At 44.2% G+C, this 19,778-nt stretch overlaps 1 protein-coding gene across 1 annotated transcript in view; it reads right to left on the minus strand.

Moving 5' to 3' along the window:
* Nucleotides 1-19,778, minus strand: part of LOC128695473 (protein Wnt-4-like) — a 90,917-nt gene that overhangs the window by 34,295 nt on the left and 36,844 nt on the right. The window contains exons 2-3 of the mRNA XM_053786133.2: nt 18,465-18,938; nt 5,019-5,164 (exon numbers count right to left, since the gene is read on the minus strand). Of these exons, the coding sequence (XP_053642108.1) occupies nt 5,019-5,164; nt 18,465-18,938 (620 nt within the window). The remainder of the gene's footprint in view (nt 1-5,018; nt 5,165-18,464; nt 18,939-19,778) is intronic.

Here is a 19,778-nt window from a genome sequence, read left to right on the forward strand (position 1 = left end):
TCGTCAGCGATCATGATGAATCCGTATTAAATCCCTTTTAAATCCTAAAAAAATGTGTATATATATATACACATCGTCAATAAACATCAAAAGAAATTATAATCTCCTTGCTGCGCATAGTATTTATTAGTAAATAATTCCTAATGGGACTCATGCGAACGGTAACCGATAAAAAGATGTAAATCTATCACTTGGGTCACGTTGGGCATCATTTGAGGGTAAACTGAGCTAAATTACCCACCGTCGGGCGCACCAGAGGTACACATTAAGGACACAAACAATCGGTGATCTCATTTCAGGGCCCCAAGGGCTTCTCTGAGCTGCCCCGAGACCGCCCTAACTAATAGCTATCTGTAAAATGACATAATTACCACGGAGAGCGTTTATTGCCCTACAGGTGGGTCAGGGATATAAATTAAGAGCCGTGAATGTGTGGAAGAAAACCTGGAGAATGAGTGGCTTTATTGGTGTTATTTAGACCTGTTCGCACTTCTGCTTGGAATGTTTTCCGGTCTTCTGGGAAACCATTCCAGGTGGTAGGTGTGTAGTGGTAGTGGTAATGGTGGTAGCTGTATATTTGCGACTGTTTTGAGACGTAAACAGGCACACACACACACACACACACACACACACACACACACACACACACACACACACACACACACACACACACACACACACACACACACACACACACACACACACAACAACAACAACAACAACAACAACAAAATGCAAGGAGGCAGAGGAAAGGTTTGTTCCCAAGGGTAACAGAAATAATGGGAAGGACAGAACGAGCCCTTTGTTTACCCGAAGGTGCAGGGAGGCAAAAACTAAGTGCTCTAGAGAATGGAAAAAGTACAGAAGGCAAAGGACTCAGAAGAATAAAGAGATTAGTCGACGAGCCAGAAACGAGTATGCACAGATAAGAAGGGAGGCGCAGCGGCAGTATGAAAGTGACATAGCATCGAAAGTCAAGTCTGACCCGAAACTACTCTACAGCCACATCAGGAGGAAGACAACAATCAAGGACCAGGTAATCAGGCTGAGGAAAGAAGGTGGGGAGCTCACAAGAAACGACCAGGAGGTATGTGAGGAGCTCAACATGAGATTTCAGGAAGTATTTACAGTGGAGGCTGAAGGGACAACGGGAAGACAAAACAGTGGCGTACAGCAACAAGGAATATACCAACAAGTGTTGGACGAATTACACACAACTGAGGAGTAGGTGGAGAAGCTCCTAAGTGACCTTGATACCTCAAAGGCGGTGGGACCGGACAACATCTCTCCGTGGGTCCTTATAGAGGGTGCAGGGATACTACGTGTGCCACTAATCAAAATCTTCAACACTTCCCTTGAAACTGGGCAACTACCTGAAGTATGGAAGAAGGCAAATGTAGTCCCCATCTTTAAGAAGGGAGACAGAAATGAAGCACTAAATTATAGACCAGTGTCACTGACATGTATAGTATGCAAAGTCTTGGAAAAGATTATCAGGAGGAGAGTGGTGGAGCACCTGCAGCAGAACAAGATTATAAACGACAGCCAGCACGGATTCATGGAAGGCAAATCCTGTGTCACAAACCTACTAGAGTTTTACGACAAGGTAACTGAAGTAAGAAATGAGATTGAGGGGTGGGTTGATTACATTTTCTTGGACTGCAAGAAGGCCTTCGACACAGTTCCTCACAGAAGCTAGAGGAACAGGCACGTATAACAGGAAGGAGACTGCAATAGATCAGAGAAGACCTAACAGGGAGGCAACAGCGAGTCATGGTCCGTGATGAGTTATCACAGTGGGCGCCAGTGACGAGCGGGGTCCCACGGGGGTCAGTCCTGGGACCAGTGCTATTCTTGGTATATGTGAACGACATGACGGAAAGGATAGACTCAGAAGTGTCCCTGTTTGCAGATGACGTGAAGTTAATGAGGAGAATTAAATCAGACGCGGACCAGACAGGTCTACAAAGAAACCTGGACAGGCTGGATGTGTGGTCCAGAAACTGGCTCCTAGAATTTAACCCCGCCAAATGCAAAGTCATGAAGATCGGAGGAGGGCAAAGAAGACTGCAGACAGAGTATAGGCTAGGCGGCCAAAGGCTGCAAACCTCACTCAAGGAGAAAGACCTAGGAGTGAGTATAATACCGAGTACATCGCCAGAAGCACACATTAACCAGATAACTGCTGCGGCATATGGGCGCTTGGCAAACCTGAGAATAGCGTTCCGGTACCTCAGTAAGAAATCGTTCAAGACTATACACTGTGTACGTCAGGCCCATACTGGAGTACGCAGCACCAGTTTAGAACCCACACCTGGTCAAACACGTCAAAGAAATTAGAGAAAGTGCAAAGGTTTGCAACAAGGCTAGTTCGAGAGCTAAGGGGAATGTCCTATGAAGAAAGGTTAAGGGAAATCGGTCTGACAACACTGGAGGACAGGAGGGTCAGGGGAGACATGATAACGACATGCAAAATACTGCGTGGAATAGACAAGGTGGACAGAGACAGGATGTTCCAGAGATGGGACACAGAAACAAATGGTCACACTTGGAAGCTGAAGACTCAGATGAGTCAAAGGGATGTTAGGAAGTATTTCTTCAGTCATAGAGTAGTTAGGAAGTGGAATAGTCTGGCAAGCGATGTAGTGGAGACAGGAACTATACATAGTTTTAAGACAAGGTATGATAAAGCTCATGGAGCAGGGGGAGAGAGGACCTAGTAGCGGTCGGTGAAGAGGCGGGGCCAGGAGCTGAGTATCGACCCCTGCAACCACAATTAGGTGAGTACACACACATACACACAGCTAGAAGCTCAAAACTCAGATGAGCCAAAGGGATGTTAGGAAGTACCACTCTGGTCATAGAGTTGACAGGAAGTGGAATAATCTGGAGAGTGATGTAGTTGAGCCAGGATCTATACATAGCTTTAAGAAGAAGTACGATAAATCTCGTGGAACAAGGAGATTGTGGACCTAGTAGTGACCAGCGAAGAAGCGGAGCCAAGAGCTATGAATCGACCCCTGCAACCACAATTAGGTGAGTACACCTCATTATTTTCTCAGGAATCCCAGTAAGGAATCATTCAGGGCCTTATACCTCCACGTGTCAGATATATACCAGTACAGAGTATGCAACACCTCCGTGGAACTTGTACATGATCAACCATCTAAAAACTAAAGAAAGTCCAGAGATTCGCAAGAAAACTGGTCCCAGAGCTAAGATGGGCACAAATGATATACAGCACTGTGTTCCGAAATGAAGAATCACCGCTGTACATTGATAGTTCAGTGCATGACGGGGCAACAGGAGTATCTTGAAGGGCATCGCAAGTCGGAGAGTGCCTCAAGGAGGTACTGGCGGAGAAGAAAGATAAAAGATAAAGACTCGAGATACATATGCAATACTTTAATGCGGAAACGTTTCGCCTGTTCAACAGGCTTCTGTCGAATACAGGCGAGACAGTAGAAGTACTTTTGAGGCGATAAGTTCTTCAGCCTTGATAGAAGGTAGTCAGTCCTTCATTAAGGCTGAGTGACTTGAGCATCTCAAAATTACTTTTTATACTGTCTCCAGTTTTACATTTTTTTTTATTATTAAATGACAAAATCTAGTGTGCAGGCGAAACGTTTCAGCAATAAAGAAACCAGTTGTACATGTACATGTACATGTCTGAAAAATCGAAGTCTTTATTTCAAAGACAGCACAACGTTTCGCTGACAGCGAGCTCTGTTACTTCATCACGACAGTAAAGCTCACACGTGAGCGAAAATCTGTGCAGATACAGGTATATTTTTTCCCTTCAAACCATCTGAGGAGAAACACCATGACAAGTCAAGAAAAAATATGAAAATGATCGAATATACCTTTTATAAGATACTGTATATGGCGAGGTAACACAGAGACGCGAGAAGGTTCAACCTTCACAGGGTTGCCTTGACCAGAGGACGAATAAAGACGGCGTGGGGGCAGGATACTGAGACAGCCACGTGCGGGGCTCACTGGGGAGGAATTAACACGTGCATTCGATGTAAACAAACCACTTACAGGAAGAGCCGCGGGAGATCCTGTCAATAGAGTGGCAGATCAATAAAATGGTGTGGTGCAGATGGTGTTTGTGTTTAGCAACCACTCGATAGATTGAGCGTTCCTCCCACATGCTTACATGCACTCACACACACACACACACACACACACACACACACACACACACATAACGTATCCGGCTAGGGATAAGTGACAATCGGCGTACCCAAGGATCATACTTGGGACCCCTAATCTTAAGATTTCTAAAAGACTTGCCGGACCAAAGGCTCCCTCTATCATTGGGAAACTGACGAGAAAGTTACAACTTGAAGAACTCACAAACATACAGGACGAATTGAATAGAGTGCAGAAAGAACAAAATGCATAATACCGTGACTGGAACAATACACAAATAACCCGCACACAGGACAGAGGAGCTTACGACAACATTTCGGTCCGACTTGGACCATAGTGGTAGTTAATGTGTGCAACGATGCGAGGATAGAACAAGAAGCTATGTGGAGAGTTGACGGTGTCGAGGGTGTTGGTGTAGGAATATTTGTGTGGGGATACTCATGCGGAGGTTGATAATATGGGGGCTACTGGTGGGGTTTGTTGAGAGAGAACGAGGGGAATTGATAAACCTCTGGACATGCCAGTGTCAGTGTGAGAATTGCTAGTTCTAGTGTGTGGGGCAGGGGCTAGTGACTGGTGTGGGTGTGTAGAAGGGTCCTAGTGACTAATGTGGGTGTGGTGAAGGAAGCTAGTGTCTAGTGTGGGAGTGGTGAAGGAAGCCAGTGACTGGTGAGGGTATGTAAAACAGTGTGGGTGTGAAGAAGGGAGCTAATGACTAATGTGGGAGTAGTAGAGGAAGCTGGTGACTAGTGTGGGTGTGGTAAAGGAAGCCAGTGACTGGTGGGGGTATGTGAAAGAGTGCAAGTGACTAGTGCGGTGTGAAGACGGGAGCTAGTGATCAAAGTGAGTGTTCAGCCTACCTCTGGCCATGATGGGAGCGGTGTGAGGGTTGTTGGCCAGAGTGTTGAGGGCGGTGCAGTTCCATCGGTGGTTGGCGAACTGCCGAAGACACTCCCTCACTGCCATGTTGAGGCCGATGGCCGCGGCTCCCACGGTGTCCGTCGAACTGTAGACGGAAAAGGAAAATTAGTCGAATTACCTCAGTATGTCGTCCATCTTAGTCAAACTATTAACCTGAAACCTTCACAGTAGTGGTGGATACATACATGTATAAGTCACATTCCCAGGACTGTAACCACCCAGCTATGAGGGTTCTGACACATATACTTACACACACATATACATATACCTATACACATGAATGTACCTACATGTGGGAAAAGACACTTACGTACAGTTCAGGACAGAGGAAGCGTTTCGTCACGACTGGCTTCTTCAGACTTCTTGATTATACCTGAAGAAACCACTCGTGGCCAAACGTTTCCTCTAAACAACCCATGGGATGGGCGGTTAGAACCCATGGCAAGTGAGTCGTAAACTCCAGGTCAGTGCGTAAGCCACTGGACCAGCTGGTTACAAAAGATTTCATCCAGCTAAGTATATTTATAGTACATAAATGTCTTTCTCCACATCTTGTCGGTATCATCATACCATTCATCATGTACCAACATTCCTTGGTAGTTTAGCGGTGAGTATTTCTACATGCCACGCGGGAGACCGGGGTTCGATTCCCTGCCGGGGAGAAAAAGATGAGTTAAGTTGAGAGGCAGGGCCAGGAGCTAGGACTCGACCCCCTGCAACCACATATAGGTGAATACATACTCATATCATACACGCACACCTATACTTACGCACACACATGCACATTTTTGCATACATGTGCACAGCGTATATATGCACATACATACCTTTGCTTAAGTATACATGTGCATACATAATGCATACATAAGCACACACATACACTCATACATACATATTTTTATATTTTGCAATACTAGGATTTTATGACCACTGTATGTGCAGCGAGGTGGAGGAGGCTGGGCTTATGAGATACAGGAATACCTTTCTCGGGTCGCAGAGACCGAAACGCATCCAGTCGGGTTTAAAGCCTATCTACTACACGAGGGTCAATTAAGGCTGCATGTCACCTATTCAGCACCTGTCAAGAATATTTTAATCTTTATCTTAGGGATTAGTGCTCAGCGCTGTGTATATACACCTGGACTCCCAGTACCACCTGGGCCCTCAGCACCACCTAGGCCCTAGCACCACCTGGGCCCCAGCAACACCTGGGCCCCAGTACCACCTGGGCCCCAGTACCACCTGGACCCCAACAACATCTGGGCTCCCAGTAACACCTGGGCTCCCAGCAACACCTGGACTTCCAGCAACACCTGGGCCCCCAGGAACACCTGGCGTCCCAGCAACATCTGGGCCCCCAGCACCACCTGGGCCCCCAGCACCACCTGGGCCCCAGTACCACCTGGGCCCCCAGCATCACCTTGGCTCCTAGTAACACCTGGGTTCCCAGCAACACCTAGGTTCCCAACAACACCTTGGCCCCCAGCAAGACCTGCTGGGGGCCAATATATTTAGAAGAAAAGTGTTTTAGAAGAAAAATATTTAGAAGAAAAGTGTTTTAGAAGAAAAATATTTAGAAGAAAAGTGTTTTAGAAGAAAAATATTTAGAAGAAAAGTGTTTTAGAAGAAAAATATTTAGAAGAAAAGTGTTTTAGAAGAAAAATATTTAGAATAAAAGTGTTTCAGAAGAAAAGATTTTTTTTGTAGAAGAAAAGTGTTAAGTGTTTTAGAAGAGTTTCTTGTAGAAGGAAAGTGTTTCAGAAGAAAAGTGTTTTTAGAAATATTATAGAAGAAAAGCGTTTTAAGTGTTTTTAAGAGAAAAGTGTTTTTAGAAGTGTTATAGAAAAAAGTGTTATAAGTGTTTTTTAAAAGAAAGTGTTTTAGAAGAAAAGTATTTTTAGAAATGTTATAGAACTATGAAAAGTGTTTTTAAGAGAAAAGTGTTTAGAAGAAAAGTGTTTTTAGAGGTGTTATAGAAAAAAAGTGTTTTAAGTGTTTTTTAAAAGAAAAGTGTTTTAGAAGAAAAGTATTTTTAGAAATGTTATAGAACTATGAAAAGTGTTTTTAAGAGAAAAGTGTTTAGAAGAAAAGTGTTTTTAGAGGTGTTATAGAAAAAAAGTGTTTTAAGTGTTTTTTTAAAAGAAAAGTGTTTTAGAAGAAGTGTGAGGGAAAAGCCGGTAATAAGTGTGGTTATGGTTGTTGAGACACTCAGGAACTATTAGCGTATTACTGCCAGCACTACCATCTAGTGGACTGAGGCTAAACTCCAGTTCCTGGGATCTGACTTGCTTTAATTTCTACTCCTGGTAGTATTAACCTTACCTGGTGTGGGTTGAAGTTTGGAGAATAACTTCACCTCCACTCTTCTCCTAATCAGCTCTGCTACTGGCCTGGTCAAATCTGAATTGTGGTACTACGACCAAGTAGTGACAGGATATCCAGAACATCGGACGAACACCGCCACCCAGGATAACCAACACCATTTCTTCTAAAACATCGTCAAAAGACCATCCTGGGCACAAGAAACTCCTGTCTCAATATCCTGCTCGAACCACAGCCACCAAATTTGATTTATTTAAATTTTATTTAAAAAACTTAGAAAATTATCTTTATTATTATTTCTCGAGTCATTCATTTATTTTTTCCATTCTTTTGTTCAGGTGGAAGGCGTTCCCCTGACAAAGTGTTTTAGACGAGAAGTGTTTGTTTTTAAGAGAACATCGTTTGCATATCTAGCTGTGGTTAGCATCAACTGGGCCCCAGGACCACCAGTGGTCCTCAGCACCACCAGTGGCCTCAGCACCACCTGTGGCCCCCAGTATCACCTGCGCCCCCAACACCACCAGTGACCATTGCACCAGTGGCCCCCCAGCACCACCTGGGCCCTCAGCACCGAGTAGTATCATCTACCATCATGGGAAGGTAAATTTCATTATAGACAGTGAGATCATAATTTAAGTTCATTGTATCATTAGAATTATATGTGGGTGAAAAGAATAAGAGGGAGATACTTTCTGAGGGTGTGGGTGGAGACAATGACTGAGAAATACTTTCTGAGGGTGTGGGTGGAGAGAGTAACTAGGGGTACTTGCAGTTGATGGTTGAAGGGTCTAGCTGGAGGTGGGACTCGTGAATTAATAAGTGGTTTTTACCTTGCAGGTAAGTGGAAGCTGACAGCTCGTCGAGGGAGGTGACACAGTAAGGTAAGTTGACACATCGCCATTAAGGTGACACATCGTCAGTAAGGTAAGTTGACACATCGCCAGTGAGGTGACATCGTCATTAAGGTAAGTTGACACATCGTCAGTAAGGTGACACATCGTCAGTAAGGTAAGTTGACATTCCCCCAGTAATGTGAGTGCTCATGGTTTACCCCGGTTACAGTTGACATGGTTATTCCAGCCTTAATGAATATATGGTAGCGTGTAGCGCGTAGACGAATATTCGCAATGAGGGGGGAGGGATAATGACTATCTTCCAATCTACAATAATATGGTATATTCTTTATTTTTAAGGAGGGAAAATGTCCCACCTCCCCAAAAGGTCATTAAAATTCCCTGTTTTTCATTGCAGTGGACGTGGGCATGGATAACCCTTGTCATATCTTGGCCAGGAAGGACATGGATAGCCCTGTGTACTCATCTTGGCCAGACAGGACATGGATAACCTCATTAAGTGTTAATTATATTCCTGCTTACTAATAGAAATTCTGGGGAGACATTTTTCTTAAGAATCTGTCCATATCAGTAGAACCGAGTCGAGCGCAGGCACGCATCCAGTGCATCATTTGGTTTTGTGCGTTTCATTTCACTGTTTCACCAGAAAATGTACATTTTACACGTAAAAAAACTGCCCAGCGTTGAGTATATCTTGAGTGAATTATTATTATAATCAAAAAGAAGCGCTAAGCCACAAGGGCTATACAGCGCTATCTTGAGTGAAAAGCCTTTTAATTATCTAGGAAAACGAATATTGCAGAACCGTCCCCAGAAACTATCCTGGCATTCTTTTGTTTTTCGTTAACACTGGATCAGTCTGTAGGTCACAGTTCATGTTAGGTCAAAGGAAACTTGTGGAATTAATGTGGCATTTTACTGCGGCTACGTTTCGCTCTTCAAGAGCTTGACCAGTTTCATAGTCAACATCATTACACACAGGCAAAGGGGGGGGGGGGGTTGGCCTGTACATTGCAGAGTCATTTGTTTGCACAGAACTGCTTAATGCCTCAAATGATGTAGTGGAAGTTTTAGCAGTAAAGGTCGAGAACCAAAACCTAGTCATTGCGGTAGTCTACAAGCCTCCGGATGCAACATCCCAGCAATTCCAGGAACAGCTGTTAAAAATTGACCACTGTCTGGAAAATCTTCCAGCTCCTGCACCCAACATCTTGCTCCTGGGGGATTTCAACTTAAGGCACCTAAAATGGAGGAATATAGCAAATAATATTGTTGCAGTAATAACACCAGGAGGCAGCTCTGATGAAAACTCACACTCACACGAGCTTTTAAATCTCTGCTCAAAATTCAATTTAAACAAGCAAATAATAGAGCCTACTAGACTGGAAAATACACTAGACCTCATCTTCACTAACAATGATGATCTGATAAGAAATGTCACCATATCAAAAACAATATACTCAGATCACAACATTATTGAAGTTCAGACATGTATGCGCGGAGCCCCAGACCGACATAATGAGATTAGTCACGAGGGAGCCACCAAATTCAACTTCAATAACAAAAGCATAAAGTGGGACCAAGTAAACCAAGTCCTAACCGATATAAGCTGGGAAGATATACTAAGCAACACAGACCCCAACTTATGCCTAGAACAGATTAACTTGGTGGCACTCGATGTATGCACAAGGCTTATTCCTCTAAGAAAAAGGAGTAGTAGATGTAAAATAGAAAGAGACAGGCGCTCCCTTTACAGGCGACGGAAAAGAATAACAGAGCGGCTAAAAGAGGTCAATATATCTGAAATGCGTAGGGAGACACTGGTCAGAGAAATAGCAAGCATCGAACTTAAGCTAAAGGAATCTTATAGGAGTCAGGAATCGCGGGAAGAACTAAAAGCCATAAATGAAATCGAAAGAAACCCAAAGTATTTCTTCTCCTATGCCAAATCAAAGTCGAGAACAACGTCCAGTATTGGGCCCCTACTTAAACAAGATGGGTCCTACACAGATGACAGCAAGGAAATGAGTGAGCTACTCAAGTCCCAATATGACTCAGTTTTTAGCAAGCCGCTAACCAGACTGAGAGTCGAAGATCAAAATGAATTTTTTATGAGAGAGCCACAGAATTTGGTTAACACAAGCCTATCCGATGTTATCCTGACGCCAAATGACTTCGAACAGGCGATAAATGACATGCCCATGCACTCTGCCCCAGGGCCAGACTCGTGGAACTCCGTGTTCATAAAGAACTGCAAGAAGCCCCTATAACGAGCCTTTACCATCCTATGGAGAGGGAGCATGGACACGGGGGTCGTCCCACAGTTACTAAAAACAACAGACATAGCCCCACTCCACAAATGGGGCAGTAAAGCAACAGCAAAGAACTACAGACCGATAGCACTAACATCCCATATCATAAAATCTTTGAAAGGGTCCTAAGAAGCAAGATCACCACCCATCTAGAAACCCATCAGTTACACAACCCAGGGCAACATGGGTTTAGAACAGGTCGCTCCTGTCTGTCTCAACTATTGGATCACTACGACAAGGTCCTAGATGCACTAGAAGACAAAAAGAATGCAGATGTAATATATACAGACTTTGCAAAAGCCTTCGACAAGTGTGACCATGGCGTAATAGCGCACAAAATGCGTGCTAAAGGAATAACAGGAAAAGTCGGTCGATGGATCTATAATTTCCTCACTAACAGAACACAGAGAGTAGTAGTCAACAGAGTAAAGTCCGAGGCAGCTACGGTGAAAAGCTCTGTTCCACAAGGCACAGTACTCGCTCCCATCTTGTTCCTCATCCTCATAACTGACATAGACAAGGATGTCAGCCACAGCACCGTGTCTTCCTTTGCAGATGACACCCGAATCTGCATGACAGTGTCTTCCATTGCAGACACTGCAAGGCTCCAGGCGGACATCAACCAAATCTTTCAGTGGGCTGCAGAAAACAATATGAAGTTCAACGATGAGAAATTTCAATTACTCAGATATGGTAAACACGAGGAAATTAAATCTTCATCAGAGTACAAAACAAATTCTGGCCACAAGATAGAGCGAAACACCAACGTCAAAGACCTGGTAGTGATCATGTCGGAGGATCTCACCTTCAAGGACCATAACATTGTATCAATCGCATCTGCTAGAAAAATGACAGGATGGATAATGAGAACCTTCAAAACTAGGGCCCCTCAAGGAAGGTTCCTTGATGTTGGTGAGGGGCTCTTGATTTAGGGAATTGGATCTGTGCTCCAGTTCCCCGAATTAAGCCTGAATGCCTTCCACATCCTCCCCCCCAGGCGCTGTATAATCCTCCGGGTTTAGTGCTTCCCCCTTTATAATAATAATAATAAATAATAATAATTCAAAACTAGGGAGGCCAAGCCCATGATGACACTCTTCAGGTCACTTGTTCTATCTAGGCTGGAATATTGCTGCACATTAACAGCACCTTTCAAGGCAGGTGAAATTGCTGACCTAGAAAATGTACAGAGAACCTTCACGGCGCGCATAACGGAGATAAAACACCTCAATTACTGGGAGCGCTTGAGGTTCCTAAACCTGTATTCCCTGGAACGCAGGCGGGAGAGATACATGACTATATACACCTGGAAAATCCTAGAGGGAGTAGTACCGAACTTGCACACGAAAATCACTCACTACGAAAGCAAAAGGATTGGCAGACGATGCAACATCCCCCCAATGAAAAGCAGGGGTGTCACTAGCACGTTAAGAGACCATACAATAAGTGTCAGGGGCCCGAGACTGTTCAACTGCCTCCCAGCATACATAAGGGGGATTACCAACAGACCCCTGGCAGTCTTCAAGCTGGCACTGGACAAGTGCCTAAAGTCGGTTCCTGACCAGCCGGGCTGTGGCTCGTACGTTGGTTTGCGTGCAGCCAGCAGTAACAGCCTGGTTGATCAAGCTCTGATCCACCAGGAGGCCTGGTCACAGACCGGGCCGCGGGGGCGTTGACCCCCGGAACTCTCTCCAGGTAAACAGTTTATGCTGAGTAACTGGTGCCTCGACTGTAGCCTCCATGAGAGAGTTAAATAAGGGGTGACTGGGCTTCAGTTTGTCTAAATATGCAAATCTCTTTTCGAAATCATCAGATATAGCCTTCATTTTTGCCCTCGCAAGGTTTAAAAAGTCTTCCTTGATATGTCATCAGTCACGGCAAGGTGCACAGTGTGCACGATCATTCTTTAAATAAATGGTTTAAAAAACCGACAATATGATAAATAAGACACTTGGAAATCTATTCTGGAAACGTTTCGCCAGCCACTGGCTGGCGAAACGTGTGTAACGTAACACAAGAGAGGATACATATGTAACAACACACGAGAGGATGCATGTGTAACGAGAGTGTATATATAAAACGTAACACACGAGAGAAAATAAAACGTAACACACAAGATAATATACATATAAATAAGCCTTCAGTTTGCGGTTAATTGGGTTGGTAATGTTAATTACCTGAGATGAACGTACTGGATATTTTTTCCCGCTGGTATTAGATCTCAATAAGCAATACTGTATTACCCAAGCAGCTTAATTGATAATATCCATGGTATTTCCTTAACAGATAGACAGATGGAGTTTGAGGTGGTCGTATAATCTGATAAGCATGTATAATTAGGGTCTTGAGAGCCGTGCTTGCGTGGTCGTAATAAAACTTGAGAGGTATGGATCATGAGGGGTCTTGAAGGTAGTGGTTATAGTGGTCTTACACTCTGAAAGATGTGGATCATGGGGGATGGTCTTGAAGGTTGTGCTTATGGTGGTCTTACATTCTGAAAGATATGGATCATGAGGGGTCTTGAAGGTTGTGCTTATGATGGCCTTACATTCTGAGAGGTATATATCATGATGTGTCTTGAAGGTCGTGCTTACGGTATCTCGCACTGACTGGTATGGGTCTTCAAGGTCGTGTTTGAGGTCTTATAAATGAGCGAATCGTTGCCACAATTCAAGCTTTCTCTGCTTAGCAGAACAAGATTTTACAAGGATAACGTTTCGCTCTGTGTAGACTTTTACCATAAGATCTAAACAGAGGGAAATGTTCCAATGTTGTGAAGAGTGTCCCTTGTCGTAAAACAGCTATATGACGCAGACAAGTTGAAAGGAATGGAACATATCTTAAATATTTGCACAGACCTCTTTACTTGACTCTTGTGACAGCACGGCGTTCAGATCCATATCCTGAAGTTTCAGTCAGAGCACATTTCTTCCTGCGGTGACACTGCGGCGTCATTAAGGACCTTGATAACTGTGTTCAAGGGATCTAATAAGAGTCGTATCGAGTGTGCTCCTTAATTTCTGCCAGACGAAGATGAAAGCACCGTAGCTCATGTTTATGGCTGCACGCTGCCACTTGCATAATCAACAATAGGAATGGTGTGCAGCAACAACCCTCTTTGACCCTCCCTCCCCACTCCTGCATCCAGAGCTTCTTAATTAGTGCCTATTCTATGTACACCTCCAGAATGCCAAGTGATGAGATGTCTTCCTGAGACCAGCTCTGTGTGTGTGTGTGTGTGTGTGTGTGTGTGTGTGTGTGTGTGTGTGTGTGTGTGTGTGTGTGTGTGTGTGTGTGTGTGTGCGAGCACGCTAACCTAGCTGTATTTACTTAGTTTAAATTATAGAACCACAAGAAAAAAAATATTTAATATCAATTATATTTTTAATCTCATTTATCCTACCACTGAGACTAGGAACCCGAGTTCCTTCTCCATATTAAAGACTTAGTCTTAGGACAACCAAGAATAGTTCTGAGGGCTTCGTTTACATTAGCTCCAAGGGCCGGAGAAAATTTTCCTTAACCAACATTAACATGAGCGCAGCATAATCAATTAAGGATCTAATATAGGCTGTGTATATCATTCTCATTATTCTTACATTAGCAACAAAGTTGGGCTGTAGCCAACAACTCTTGAGATCATTTAGCCCGTCGTTGCATTCTTATTTAGTGGTGGTACGGTGGATTTACTGAAGGTTACGTCTACACCAAGTTAAATCTAAGATTGAACATTGTTGATGTTTTTACCCTGCGCAGAGAAGGGTGGGGCATGAAGATATGGCGAGGCCTGGTTGATTACATATTTGAACTTCATTAAGAATGGTACCCATTTTCTTGTGTCCTGTTATAGGGATCATGTCATCAACATAGCTTATAATTATAAGTTTAGGTGAAGTGGGTAGAACATTTAGGAGAGCATTAATGAGGATATTAAATAGCATTGGACTGAGAACTCCCTGTTGTGTACCTAGACATATGCCTTTAGATTCCTTGGTATAGAACACTTGATATTCTATTTAACAGATAACCAGTGTGACTTTGTAAATGGTCCAAGTCGGACCGAAACATCGTAAGCTCCTCTTTCCTATTTGCTGGTTGTGTATAGATAACCTATTATCCAGTTGAGTAGGTCACCACGAATATTCATTTTGGTTAGTTCATGAAGGATACCAAATCTGTTAGAAAGGTGGTAATACAATCCTGCACATTTTTCTGTTCAAAAAACCATAGAGATGAGACAAGACTTATTGTTTGATTATATAGTGTAGTTGATTAAGAAATATTCTGTCAAGTGTTTTACCAAAACAATCAGTCAACTTGAAGGCTGATCTTCATTTATTGTGCTTGAGGCAGGGACGAGTGGGTCTTGAGGTGGGGTTGCTTAGGGCCGCTCAGGGAATTATTCTGGTCGAGTTTAACCTCCCTTGATTACGCCCTTTTAAATTCCCTCCCTGTTTCTTCTTTGAGCGCCGATGCTTTATTCGGTATCCTCATCTATTCCCTCTCCTCTTGTGCTCGATCGAAGTATATATGTGAAGATCAAGGTGTTTTCCTCAATCATGCTTTCAGACACAGGATCCTGTCTCATGGTGTATCTACCAGAAGACTCACCTTAATTGGTCGTTGTCTATGAAAATGAAGTGTTTTTCTAGTCTCTTAAACTAAAACATCTGCAGTACTTCTCATATTTCTTCTTAGTCTTCAAATTATTATTATTATTAGTCTTCTAATAATTATTATTGTGATTATCATTATTTAAAACAAGCATAAAACCCGTATTGGTCACCAGTCATCTTCTCCCTTCAATTCAGTCTCTGATCTCTCTTTCAATTGTTTTCCTGTCTCGTCCTCTTCCTCCTGAAGACCGCAGATCATCAATTATCCTCTTTCCTCATATCGTTGTTTTTCAGTCCAGATTGGCTTATTGGTCGCCATTTAACTTGCCTCTTATGTTACTTTTTATCGGTTTCCTGCTTTTTTATTCTTGACTTGCACACACAGATAATAGATAATAGCTCTTAATCTAGGTAAATTAAATAGGTCTCAGCAGATAACCTCGGAGTGGACTTCGAAGTCCTCTGCTGTCTTTCCCGTCGATCTCCACACGTCTTTCATTCTCTGTCCCCTTTTTTGCTTTCTTTTCATCCCTTTTTGTATTCTCCCTCATTGTCACTGCCCCTCCCTTCTTCCCTCCTTCTCTTCCTCTCATTCGTTTGAGCTGTTTTAGCTTTTTCGCATCCTTCTCCAGTCTCTGGGCACTTCACCTGCGGTCATGATTTTCTCTTGTTTCTTGTTTTCCTTACTGATCTCTTGAGCATATCCTTTGGTTTTCTCACGAGACATGTTCATTGTCTTCTCTCATTCCTCATCCATTTTGTTCCTTGTGTCATCAACAATCAGCGCTTAACCTTTTATTTTACTTCCATTGCTTTTTTTTGGGGGGAGGGGGTATTTCCATTTCTATTCTTTTTAGCGACTCACACAGTCAGGTGTGTTTGTGTTTGGCTTATCAAACCAAAAGTTAAAAATACAATGCAATGAGTGCAGTTACTTAATCACTGAGTGATTTGTCATTTCGCAAAGAACAGCGTCAGTAGACACTTTCCGGTTTACTGACAAACTAAAACCACCACCACTACCACCACCACCACCACCACTACTGCTACTTCAAAAGCACCGCCACATTAACACCCCGCTACCCTCCCCACCACTATCACTACTGGTATCACCACCACCACAACTATATCTACGTTTTTATTTTATCTTCGTAAACAAAGTCTCCGAGAGTATCCTTCATGTGATAACTCAAGCAGCAGGCCTTGCCAGTGTGTGGATAGTATTGATGATGAGTGTATTCCATTGAATGAGAGGGATGGCATGGAGACTAGAGGCTAGTGGGGGAGGTCTGGCACCCCTGGGAGCAACACACCCCCTGGACTCACTATTTCATTAATGAGCAGGCGGTCAGAATACTAAGTTCCAGAGCACCATACACACAAAATAGTATTCTTAAACGCTAGCTCTATTCTCTATCCAGTTGAAGATCATTCTGAGGCTATCTTTAAAGAAAAAAATGAGGGGTTTGACGTCGGTCCGACACGGTGTGTGAAGGTTTTAAAGCAAGGACAAATAAGGCAAGTAGCTAAATAAGGAAGACAAGCTTGAAGGTTGACGACTACATGGACCACACAGAGCTCCAGCTCATGAGGACATATGTGGTTAGAACCTTAATAAGGGTATGAAGTGCACGCAGCCTGCCCAGCGATGGGCACGCGCTGACTATTAAATTATGTTTGGGTATTAATAATCGTATGTTATTATTGGCATGTTTCCGCGTGCCCAGGTGGGCAGGAGGGTATGACAGTGGGAGGAATGAGCGTGTCTAGGTGGGCAGGAGGGAATGACAGTGGGAGGAATGAGCGTGTCTAGGTGGGCAGGAGGGAATGTCAGTGGGGAGAATGAGCGTTTCTAGGTGGGCAGGAGGGTATGTGAGTGGGAGGAATGAGCGTGTCTAGGTGGGCAGGAGGGTATGACAGTGGGAGGAATGAGCGTATCTAGGTGGGCAGGAGGGTATGGCAGTGGGAGGAAGGAACGTATCTAGGTGGGCAGGAGGGTATGGCAGTGGGAGGAAGGAACGTATCTAGGTGGGCAGGAGGGCATGACAGTGGGAGGAAGGAACGTATCTAGGTGGGCAGGAGGGTATCAGAATGGGAGGAATGAGCGTGTCTAGGTGGGGAGGAGGGTATGACAGTGGGAGGAATGAGCGTATCTAGGTGGGCAGGAGAGTATGGCAGTGGGAGGAAGGAACGTATCTAGGTGGGAAGGAGGGTATGACAGTGGGAGGAAGGAACGTATCTAGTTGGGCAGGAGGGTATCAGAATGGGAGGAATGAGCGTGTCTAGGTGGGCAAGAAGGAATGACAGAGGAAGGAGTCTTGATGTCCGAAGAATATTGCTATCAAATTTATTTTTTTTGTTCATTAGTGTAGACAGAACGAGACAATTTATAGTCATGTAAAGCCTCGCATGAACTCTCAAATGAACCTTAACATAAGTCCTCATTCGAACCTTTAACATAAGTCCTCATTCGAACCTTAACATAAGTCCTCATTCGAACCTTAACATAAGTCCTCATTCGAACCTTAACATAAGTCCTCATTCGAACCTTAACATAAGTCCTCATTCGAACCTTAACACAAGCCCTCATATGACCCTGATTCACATAAACCCTTATATGGACCCCCGACATGAACCCTCACATGAACCCTCACATGAACCTCACATGAACCCTCACATGAACCCTCACATGAACTTCTCTCATGAATCCTCTCATGAACCAACACTTAACAGCCAGGCGTAGTTAATATACCTCATCAACAAGGAGAGAGAAGAGAGAATAAGACTTTCCTTAGTATGGTAACAAGTAGTGAATATACTTGCCACCATACGATGGTTTGCGATAGATGTGAAAACAAGAGCCTGTAACAGAAGGGTGTGTATATCAAGGCAAGGAAGCCATGAGTTAGTCTCATTCAGCTATGAACGTGTTAGAAAGCCTTCTCTTCTTTTTCTCGCTCAGCTGTGACCTGATAATGGCCCACTATTTACCGAAACGTCGTCTAAAGATTCCTCTCAAGGCGTGGCAAGTAGCTATTGAATGAATGATGGTGAAGGTGCTTTTTTTTATAGGGGAGTTATTCTATCTCTGTGGGAGATGGCTGGTGTGTAAAAAAAATAATTACAATAATAATAATAATTGTATTATTACTATAGTCATAGAGAAGCACCAAACCTGTATGGGTCATGTAGCACCAGGGAAATGGGGTAAAAAAAGTTAAATGCGAAGACAAGGAAGAAGGATTGGCTCTGATTCCTTGGATCAAGAGCCCAAGACTGACCGTGTACAGATGTGTAGCTGGGGACGACTGAGTCCAGCCAGGGTGCGGCACACGTCGGGATCCAACGGCTGGTCCCAGATACTGGCGTCCCACGGCGGTACGAACGTCCGGTTCACTACATCGTTGGGCGACGAACCCATCACCGGGTATCCGTAATTCGGATAACCGACCACCGGGTTCTCCGGGTATCGGATATTCGAGATATCATCCAAGGGATAGCCGATGGCGTTCCCGGAAGAGCGGCCGCTGTGCAGACTACTGAAGGTGTGTTCCCTGTGGTAGGCGCTGCTGTGGTAGTTGTGGTCCGAGGCCAGGTACTCTGGGTGATGCTGTGGGTACTGTGGTACTGTCTCCTCCCAGCTGGAAGGGTACCCCGGGTAGAGGGAGGCGTAGCTGTCTTGGAAGGTGGGCATCTTGTGGTACTTTTTGGGATACCCGGGTGGGAGGTGGACCTGTACCCCTTCATGACCTAGCCTGTGCAAGACAAACCAAAGGTGTCCAGTTAGTAAGAGACCTTTGTAGACGTAGTTATGACATAGTACGATACTACTCAGGGGTACACAAACATACACCCCCACCCACCCAAACACACACACACTGGACCACACTGACCACACTGGAGGACAGGAGGGTCAGGGGAGACATGATAACGACATATAAAATACTGCGTGGAATAGACAAGGTGGACAAAGACAGGATGTTCCAGGGAGGGGACACAGAAACAAGAGGCCACAATTGGAAGTTGAAGACACAAATGAGTCAGAGAGATAGTAGGAAGTATTTCTTCAGTCATAGAGTTGTAAGGCAGTGGAATAGCCTAGAAAATGACGTAGTGGAGGCAGGAACCATACACAGTTTTAAGACGAGGTTTGATAAATTTCATGGAGCGGGGAGAGAGAGGGCCTAGTAGCAACCGGTGAAGAGGCGGGGCCAGGAGCTAGGACTCGACCCCTGCAACCACAAATAGGTGAGTACAAATAGGTGAGTACACACAGGTCTAAGACGAGGTATGATAAAGCTCATGGAGCAGGGAGAGGGCCTAGTAGCGATCAGTGAAGAAGCGGGGCCAGGTGCTATGTATCGACCCCTGTAACCATAAATAGGTGAGTACACACACACACACACACACACACACACTGGTTACAGTACCTTGTATAACATCTGAAGATGAGACTAATTTTAACATATAAAACACGCGAAATAAAAGGCAAACTGTTTCAACAGACATAAGACTGAGAGGAAAATCGGAAGATTGTCCTGGTGGGAAGCTCTCACCACTGGGGTGCCACAAGCACTTGTACTCGCCCCAGTAAT

The sequence above is a fragment of the Cherax quadricarinatus genome, chromosome 50 (genome assembly GCF_038502225.1).
Source record: "Cherax quadricarinatus isolate ZL_2023a chromosome 50, ASM3850222v1, whole genome shotgun sequence".
Classification (NCBI taxonomy): domain Eukaryota; kingdom Metazoa; phylum Arthropoda; class Malacostraca; order Decapoda; family Parastacidae; genus Cherax; species Cherax quadricarinatus.